The 10,639-nt window shown below is 36.6% G+C and overlaps 1 protein-coding gene across 1 annotated transcript; it reads right to left on the reverse strand.

Annotated features, from left to right (window-relative positions):
- Positions 1-9,327: 9,327 nt before the first annotated feature.
- Positions 9,328-10,248, reverse strand: LOC119807050 (vomeronasal type-1 receptor 48-like). The gene has a single exon (XM_038319194.1). It carries the CDS (start codon positions 10,243-10,245, stop codon positions 9,328-9,330), a length of 918 nt encoding a protein of 305 aa, XP_038175122.1. The 5' UTR covers positions 10,246-10,248.
- Between the last annotated feature and the right edge of the window lie 391 nt (positions 10,249-10,639).

The following is a 10,639-nucleotide window of genomic DNA, read 5'->3' on the forward strand; positions in this document are numbered from 1 at the left end:
TAGATCAAAAGTATTGTTTTCATTTCAAGTTTTACAATATTTGCTGAGTAATGGCCAAAAACAATGTGACTACTCAGAGAGAACAAGGAGTGATTGTGTGACATTCAGGTGACAAGATACATGGTGTTAGCTGATGTACGTCCACTGTCAGCAACATTAAAAAGTCTTCCAGAATGTCAGGAAGATGAAGATCTTAGCCACTCAAATTAGTTCAATGAAATATTTATTAAATAGATTTGCCAGCAGCAAAAAGTAGTGGTTATTTATTTAATGTATTAACTCATAGCAATTGTTTAATGCTGTTAAACAATTTTAAAGTATATGTTACTCTTCCAAAATTAAATTCATCTCACCAGCAACTGGAAGCACACCAATGCTCTAGAATATTACTGTCTCACAGTTATGAGCTAGTTCCCCTGAGATGAAGCAGCAACAGCAGCTGCAGCAACAGCACAAGCAGCAGGAGTGACACAATGGGGAAGCAGTCAGACCCAGAACTTGATCATGTGTTACATGATATGAGATTGGGAATGATATGAAAATGTTCACTGAAAGAGTGTGTGTGTGTGTGTGTGTGTGTGTGTGTGTGTGTGTGTGTGTGTGTTTGTGTGTGTGTAATGACTAACTACTGGGCCTAAGAATAGATCAATAACATGTTGTATTCTTGGGGCTGCTATCATGAGTTCATGTACAGCACTTCAGTAAAAAAAACTGAGAGTTATATAAAAAACATTTCCAAAATAAATGAACTTCAAGGAAAATGAAGAGTGTATCTCTGTTTTCTACATGAATTGATCAAATGCACTAGGGTCCTGCCCAGTGCATCAGTGTAATCTCTTAAGGAGAATATCACAAAAAATCCTGAAATTTCTATGATGCTTGCGAACATAAACTCATGCTTCCATCATTCAGATGCTCTGTGTCTAGTGAGTAAATGACATTTATTGGCATCATTTTGTTCCATTTTTAAAACAATGATTTCTTAATTCTACATTATCTCTTTACCAATGTAATTTTGTTATATTTTTGGGAGAGGGGAGACAAAGACAGACAGAGGGACTCAATATGTCATTCAGACTGACTTCAATCAAACTCACAATGTTCCCACCTTAGCCTTCAAAGTGCTGGGTTCATAGGTGTGTGCCACCACACCTGAATTCACTTTCCATCTGAGTCTCCTGTACATATCAGTTAATAATTATTCCTGAATATAAAAGGGACTTTTGACAATCATCAGCTAAACTTAAATTTACTTGGTTTATTTTGTGAATATATATTTTAATACCTGTATTTTGCAATTATTAGAGGAAACCTTGTAGATTTTGATTTAAATAATTTCATACTATTCAAGAATTTAAAATATTTCACAAAGATTAGTCAATATTATATCAGTATCAGTGTAATAAGGTTAAACTTGGAAAATTGAAAATATTGAAAATTAATTCATTTTAATTAAAACACTCAAACTCCTACTGAAAATTACTCAGCTTGCATTTTTGTAAATATAACATTACAAAATTTAATGAATAAGTGAAAAAAGACTTCTAGATACTTTGAGATACTTAAAGATATTTACTTCATTAGAAATTATTGCAATAGAATAAACAAATCTTTGAAAAAACTTTAAACTTATTTTTAGAATGTTAAGACCGTCTTACATCTTACTAGGCCATGAAGTGAAACTATAATAAGAACCTCTAAGTAAACACATAGGAATAAAAAATTACTGACAAACTCTAAATTAGTTAATATTTATACCATATTCATGGCTTAAGTTTCATATAAATCAAAGCATAGGTTTGAGAAAACTAAAACAAAGTGAGAAAATACAAGCTATAACATAAATATATCTTAACATTATAAATGTACTCCTGAAAACTAATAAATGTGTGTTCCTGTGTTTCAACCTATAGCAATTTCAGGTGTTTTGTGATAGAGTTGAAAAATTATCAGAGCTGCCACTACTTAGGAGGAACCATGTTTGTAAAATTATTAGAGTACACCCTAGGAGAATTCATAGTCAGATATACCCATTAAAATATTCTATTTGTGGTCAGTTTTAAATAGTATTTATGAAAAATTATTGTAAAAAGAGATGGATTTATTATATTTTAATTTAATACATAATACCCATTGATCACCTTCACCCTGTTAGCTTTTCCAGTCTTTCAATCCACACTTTTGTGAGCGCTGTCCTCTTTCCAATAGACCACCTTCTACTGTGACATACATCAATCAGAGAACATGGTAGGTGAAATCTATGACCTTTTAGAAATCATTACACTGCCGGGCGGTGGTGGCGCACGCCTTTAATCCCAGCACTCGGGAGGCAGAGGCAGGCAGATCTCTGTGAGTTCGAGGCCAGCCTGGTCTACAAGAGCTAGTTCCAGGCCAGGCTCTAAAAAAAAAGCTGCAGAGAAACCCTGTCTCGAGAAACCAAAAAAAGAAAAAAGAAAAAAAAAAGAAATCATTACACTGATATTTTATGTCTACAAGCATCTGTTGTGTTTGCTATTCATACACTAAGGCTCAAAAATGAATTCTAAACAGAGAATCTCGAGTCATTTTATCACAGAAAGCCTAGCATTATTCTACCACTCACAGCTCTCACTATTACTGAAGAGGAAAAGAAACGTTCACCTGGTCGGGCCTTTGACAAACATCCATTTGGAATGAGGCCCTTAGCAGTAGTTGTAAGCAAGAAATGTCATAAACTCATCTCTCTCTAGAAACATAATTACCATGTCACCTGGAAAGTGGGAAGTTCTGACCTTGAGGATGTTAGAAAGTGGTACCACCAAAGAAAGAGTGAACTATTCTAATTCCAGGACTACAGTAGAGAAGGAGCAGCTGAGCTCTGGGTTTCCCATGTGAACTATTCTCCCAGGCCATATCTGTCTGTGTCAATTAGTTGATCCCAGTCCTTATAGACAAATCTAAAGTAAAAGTACCATCACATTAATAAGAAGTAGGAAAATATTTCAATTCATCAAGGAATCCTTCCTGGTAACAAAACATTTCTGATAACCTCCACACTTACTTGATAGTGGCTTCAGGACTTCACCTAGAAATCAAAGCATTTTTGCTAAAATTAAGAAAATGTCACCACCTCTAAACACAGCAGCTGGAAAGGAACAAGCAGTCTCCTTGCAACATTAGGGTCTTCTAATTAGGATATTTAGAGGATAGGTCACATTACAAGGGCTAAAGATAAGTTAACAAGTTAGTCTCTCCTGAAACAAAGAAAAGGTTTAAGATGGGTATAGTAAGTTAGCCACAACAAGGCATTAATAACAACCATTTTGAAAGAATGTTTGCCTTTCAAGGTAGTAATAAACAACTTATTGAAACAAAGACAAGATTGTCACTGCTGGGAAAAAAAGTAGAAAACTGTTTGTAGTTGATGTAACAGGTGGGGCACACTCCAATCCTTGAGAAGCAGAGGTTTAATCATACCCAGGAGTGAACCTCTCTGTCTTTACTTTAGGTGGTGTTTAAGTCTCAGGTGGAGGCAGGTTGGTTCTTTAGTATCACCATTCCCAATCTCCAATTGTACAAGACAGCTATAGTAATAAAAACAGCATGGTACTGGCACAAACACAAACATGTTGATTAATGGAATCTAATTAAAGGTCCAGACAGAAGTCCACATACTGATGGATACCTGATTTTTATGAAGAAGTCAGAAATACACACTGGAAAAGAAAACAGTATCTTCAACAAATGGTACTGGTAAAACTGTATGTCCACATGTAGAAGAATGTGAATAGATCCATACTTCCCACACTGTACAAAATTCTATTCTACATGCATCAAAGATTTTAACATAAGTAGATACCTGACAGAAGGGAAAGTTGGGAATAGTCTTTCTTGAGCTCATTGTCACAGGAAGAAACTTTCTGAATATAATATTTCTTGTATAATCCCTAAGAACAAAAATTAATCAAAGGGCTTCATGAACTAAAATCTTTCTGCATGGATAAATGAACCATCATTTAGACAAATTAGAAAACTATAGAAAGAGATAACATTTAAAACAACTATATATCCAAAAGATTGCTAATGACCAATATATATATATATATATATATATATATATATATATATATATATATAAACTCAACACATTGACATTAAGAAAGCAAATGGCACAAGTGAAAAGTGGGGTACAGATCTAATGAGAGAATTCTCAAAAGACAAATGGCTGAGAATCTGTTAAAAGATATTTCAACCTCTGTGCTCATCAGGGATGTAAAAATTAAAGGTATTTTGTGATGTCACCTTACACCAATAAGAATGGCCCAAATGAATAACACAAATGACACTTCATGCTCGCAAGGTTATGGAGTAAGGGGAATGCTTATCCATTGTTGTTGGAGGACAAACTTGTTCATCTACTATGGAAATCTGTGTGGTGGTTCCTCAGAAAGTTGGAAACAGAGCAACTTTGAGATTCAGTTATACCACTATCAGTCATATACTCAGAGCACACTTCAACCTACTACAAAGACACATGCTATTGATAATATCCAGAAACCAAAACAACCAGATGTCCATTAACAGATGAATGAATGAAGAAAATGTGGTACATTTACATAGTAGACTATTACTCAGCCATTAAAAGTAATGAAATGTGCAGTTGAAGAGGAACTAGTAAACGTCATTCTTACTGAGGTAACACAGACCTGGAAAGACAAACATGGTCTGCTTCCTTATATTTGGATTTTAGGTATTATGTCATTGATAAGCAAACCTTGATCCATATAACCATGGAGGTTGGGTATAGAATTAGGGACAGGGCTGGGGGTATCTCACTAGTAAGGGAAAAGAAAACAGATAGTTATAGATAGATAAGGAGGTTTTAAAAAGGAATAAAATGGGAAACGGTTATACAGGTAGTGACAACTAATTCTAAGGAACACTTAAGGGATTATATAGAAAACAGCACATGAAACAGTAGAATGGTCTGTATTCTGTCAATTATATTTTATGTAAATGCTATTTGGCTGATAGCCAGGAAGGAAGTATAGGCAGATCAACCAGACAGAAAGTAGAGGTGGGGCAATAAGAGCAGGATTATTCTGGGAAGAAGGAAGCTCTTTCCACAGTTCTGCACAGATCACAAGAGAAGCAAGATGTGATCTGCCCTGCTGCAAAAGGTGCTGAGCCATGTGGCTAAATCAGATAAGAATAATGGTTTATTATAAGTGATAATAGCTAATGGGCCAGGCAGTTTTATACCTTATCCTTATGAAGACCTCAGTGTGATATTCCTTGGGACTTGCCAGCTGTGGGAACTGGGCAGGACAGAAACCTTAAAAATCAGGCCCTCCATGTTACAGAATGGTGCCCACGTAAACAACTGCATCCATATAAAACCTGAGACAGCCTGGGAAGTAATTCTAGAACAAAATAACAGCATTATGCATGGTTCCTTGGTAGCATCAATTTCTCAGACTGCTCTGCTTGCTAGAGGCAAGCAAGCATTCTCATTTAAGAGAGGCTTCCTGACTCCACTTTAGCTCCAAGACCCTGCAGCTCTTTAAGAGGTCCTGCCACAAAATACTTAATTAGTGTTGATAAAAAGCTGACCCATGCTTTTCAGTTTTCAGCCATAGCAGGAAAAAGCTGCACCATTTTAAAATGCTGGCTTTCTGGGCCATCCTGCCAGGGCAAACTCTATGTCAGGCAGGCACCCTGACTATGGAACATTTGAGTGTGGTTTCTGAGCACACTGCTGCAGTTTGCTTGCTGGCAGGGACCTTGAAGAGCAATAGAATTGTGCCAATAAATATGGCTACAGCCGGTAACTCCACCATGAGGCTGGAATTGCAGAAACCTAAAGAATGTGCTGGATCCAGCCGTCAAAGCCATGGCTTTAATCTTACCCATATTGCTTGGTAAAGACTCATGTAGTCAGAAAAAGAGAGATGTACAGTAAAGAGAGATTCAAAGGAAAAAAACCTCTAAACGGTTTTCTGTGTGTTAAAAAATATATGCTGACTTAGGAGAGAAAAGAAAATGGTTAAAGTCCTTAAAATAAAAAAGAAAGGAGAGTAGTTGGGTATGGTGGTACACACCTTTAATCCCAACACTTGGAAGGCAGAGGTAGATGAACCTCTGTGAGTTCAAAGTCTGGTAGTACATGCCTTTAATCCCAAAGCCTGGGATGCAAAGGTAGACAGACTTCTGTGAATTCACACACACACACACACACACACACACACACACACACACACACACACACCTTTAATCCCAGCACTTGAGAGGCAGAGGCAAGTGGATCTCTATGAGTTCATGGACAGCAGGGTCCACAGAGGGAGGTCCAGGACAAAGATACATAGAGAACTTGTCACAAAAAGCCAAAAGTTAAAAGCAAAAAAAAAAAAAATAGAAATTGAGGTTAAAATAAAGCCATGTAAAGATGAAAAATACACAGAGAATCTTGATACTGTATGTTATTATGCTCTGTTTGAATTGTTTGGATGCTGAGGACAGAGCAAAGCTGCTAAAACATATTTGCTGCTGAATTAATCCAAGATAGGTATTTTGAAAATACCCTGACTTCAAAATTGTAGTCAAAAAGTATGTTACTTTGAAGAAGAGATTTTGTTTTTGTTTCCATGGGAAATAAGAGACAGTGGATTCATTCTGACTTAAGAAAAAATAGGTTTGATCAAGGAAGACCACCTGAGAAATCTCCAGTAGGAACAGATGGTTCAGATGTCTGAATTCTTCATCCAGAACGGATTCAAGATGCTGCCTGAGATGATCAAGCCTTACATTATACTCCAGTCAGGACTTGATCATAACCCTAGATTTTCTTTAGGTCCCCATAAGATTATCAGTGCCCCCAATCAGTTGTAAGTAGCCTGAAATACTATACCCATATTCCCCAAAATTGACTATGGATATTTTCATTTGTTTAAAAAAGAGGGGGAAGTGGTATGGGAGAATTGTCTGTATTTTGTCAATTATATTTTAAATAAATGCTGATTCGATGGTGGCAAGGCAGGAAGTATAGGTGGGAAAACCAGACAGGAAGTAGAGGTGGGGCAATGAGAACAGAAGTATACTGGGAAGAAGGAAGCTCTTTCTGCATTCCTGCCCAAACCACAGAAGAAGCAAGATGTGACCTCCCCTGCTGAAAAAGATTCCTAGCCATGTAGCTAACATATATAGGAATGATGGGTTGATACCAGCTATAAGACCTAATGTAAAGCCTGAGCTAATGGGCCAATGCGTTTATAGCTTATGGAGACCTCTGTGTGATTTTCTTTGGGGTTTACTGGCTGTGGAACTGGGTAGGACAGAAATCCCAACAAGCAGGCCTTCCATGTTACAAACACAGCAGAAACTTCCTAAAGTATACATGGATAAGAAAGCAATCTAAGTGAAATCACAGAATAACTGAGGGGCAGAATCCCAATCAAAATATCTCATAACCAAATGAAGATTCCAGTACCAGGTATTGGTTACAGCTAATTGAGTTGTTGGGCAAAGAGACTCCATAAGAACCAGAAAACAGTCCAGGCTATTGTTTGCACTGGACAAAATCATAGACAACACCTGCTGTCCTGAAGACAATACATACACAACTAGTTAAACATGAAGAATTAAAGCTGGCACTTATCTAAAGCCTTCACCCAACAGATTAGAGTTCATGGAACTGTAAGGTAACATGCACACTACAAAAGGAGAAAAGCAAACAGCAACTCAGCTACAAAACCTTCCATCTACAATCGTGTCCTGTCTGCAATGTATTCTGCTACAATAGTGGTACAATGGAGGACACCAAGGGAACAAGGGCTGCTAAACAAAGAACAATGGGCAGGCACATAAACTCAGAGACTGTAGCAGCATGCACATGTCTACACCATATGGTCTCCTAGACAGAAAGGAGAAGTATATCCAAAACCCAGAAGTATTTCCATTTGACAATCCCATGCAAATGAAGCATTAGTTTTCACCAAGTGATTTTCACTGGGAAAAAAAAAACACTCTGAAGGGTAGGCTCCATGCCCAACAAAAGGTGGTCAACACAAAATGAACTCAATGGAATCTACAGGTCCTTTGCACACGTATTATGTCTTCTAGTTTTGTGTTTTTATGAGATCTTTATATGTGACCTTGTGTTTCTATAAATAAATGTTTCTTGTGCTTTTTCTTAAGTTCCTTTTCTTCTGTTTGTTTTGCTTTATTCCAATTGGTTCATTTTTGTTTTACCTTTTTTATTTTATTATAAGGCTTAGATGTTTTCCAAGAAGAGACAGAAGGGGAGTGGATCGTATGAGAGACGGGAAGAACTAAGAGGAGAAGGGTAACAGGAAACCCTTATCAGAAATATTGTATGAAAAAAATCATTTACATATAAAAGAAAATACACATTTCAGTGGTGGGGTATGGTGGTGGACAATTCTAATGCTGGAGCTGGGGAGACAGAGACAGGAGAATAAGTACTCCCATCTTGACCTATGTATGTGAGAGATGTTATCTCTAAATAGAAAGTGAACAGCACATAAAGATTGAAGGGCAAAGTTGTCTCCTGGCCTCCATGTGCACATGCACACATATTCTTAATATGAGCACACACCCATGCATATGTACATTCACAAAAAAACACTTCACAAAATGTACATCTAAATAACAATTTTTAGTTAACTGTAACATTTCAATCAGTGTGAATGAAGTGAAATGAAAATACATAGACAAATGAAATTTCCATATAGAACCTATTAATTAACCTTGGTTAAAAATGGAAAATTCAAGTCACATTATTTTTTGCTGAAAAGAAACTATACTTAGGATAGAGAGTTAAAACTACAATATGATATTTAAACTATCCTTTATGACTGAGAGTAGAATAAAATCCCCTCAAAATAAAAGCTTAACACATCAGTATCAGCAAGGAGTTTCCTTTGAGTAACCTCAGCACCAAAAGAACATTTATGATATAAACTAAAAAGGAAATAAAAGGAGAATTCCTGTGGAAAAACCAATTTATGGTGTGAATTAAACTTAAAGGAATCTACACTACCTGGCAAAAAATGTCAAAAGACTGTACATTTGTAATACCACATATTTTACTTAAAATATGAAGAATATTGAATTGTTACTTGCACGATTAAACAATTTAAGAAAAACCAGTATTTTGGAAAAAATAATTACAGCTGCACCAGAATGATGCCTTACAACCATCTGTAAGTCCAGTTCAAGGGGGAACAATAGCCTCTGTAGACCTCTGTAGGTACTAGAAATTCACACATACATACATGATGATGCAATACTCATAAAAATAAATAAATAATTTTATTAAAAAGGAGAAAATTAATCTTTATAAAAAATCTGGTGAGACTTTGACCTCAAGCTTTTCACCATTTTGATTATTCTATTATCAGAACTGATTTGTACCAAAGGAGTAATTACGGGATAGACATTCATGATAAACTTCTGAACACTCAGGATCACTGGGTCATACATCCACAACATGACTGCAGAAGATGAGATGATGAAGTCCACCCAGTACATGACCACAAAGCAAACCACCAGCAGCAAGATGGTCTGGGTGGCCCTTTTCTCAGGGGATGCTCTCAGGTGGCTGAGGCTGTGAAGATGCTTGCATTGCCTCTGATGTCTAAACAAGATAATCACCATGTATACACTTGTGGTCATCATAACTCCTACAAGAAATACATCTCTGGACATTGTCGCTGTTAAAATCAGTGCCCAGATAATGACGTTCATGGGGAAGAGAGAACAGAACTTAGTCACCTTCATCTGGTTGGTCACACTCACATTGGTAAAAGCACCAGAATAGAGAAGCTGGTGGCTAATGAATGAAAGGTTGAACGACAAAATAAATAAGAATGCACAAATCATGTATTTTTTTAGTTTATATTTAAATTTTGCCAAATAAGAGGTACTGGGACTGATAGTGACAGCCTGGAACACACTCAGGAGGCAGGTGACACAGATGGAGAGGCCTCTCATCACTCTACTTATGTAAAATGTTGTCTTACATCTTAAGTCAGTCTCAATGTTCAGTAATTCAAATATGTCTGTAAGCCAAATATCCGTTCTAGTGAGGAGCAGCACTATGTGGATGAAGGCCAATATACAGGAGATCATGTCCGTGGTCTTAGGTCTGTGACCTAGGATTATGAAAGTGTAGAAAAAAAGGAGAAACATATTGGCCAGGACTCCAAGTCCAGTTAAGAAATTAAGGACGTTCCTTAATGATGACATATGTGGAAAGTCTATTCATCTTACATCATATTAAAAGCATAATTCATATACCTGAAAAATAATGAGTATACATCAGACTTGTGATTCACTGTTCTGTGTGTCTATATTGTCCCTACTTATTCTCAATTAACCTGTCCTTTAAGTTTTGATGTTTCAGTCTTGATATCATAGTCCACATTTCTATATACTTCTCCATGTATCTACCTGTGTCTGTAGCATACTAGAGATGATAAAGGCATTCACAGTCAAATCCTATCCAGAATGCACAGTTTGTGACCCTGCTAATCACATTGGGATCATGCCTTAAAAGCCAAATCATATTGATTTACAGTGCTTCATTTTAGAGCTAACAACTAGAGCAGTAGTGATGAACACAGAATATTAGTCACCTTTT

This window comes from Arvicola amphibius, chromosome 2 (genome assembly GCF_903992535.2).
Source record: "Arvicola amphibius chromosome 2, mArvAmp1.2, whole genome shotgun sequence".
NCBI lineage: Eukaryota > Metazoa > Chordata > Mammalia > Rodentia > Cricetidae > Arvicola > Arvicola amphibius.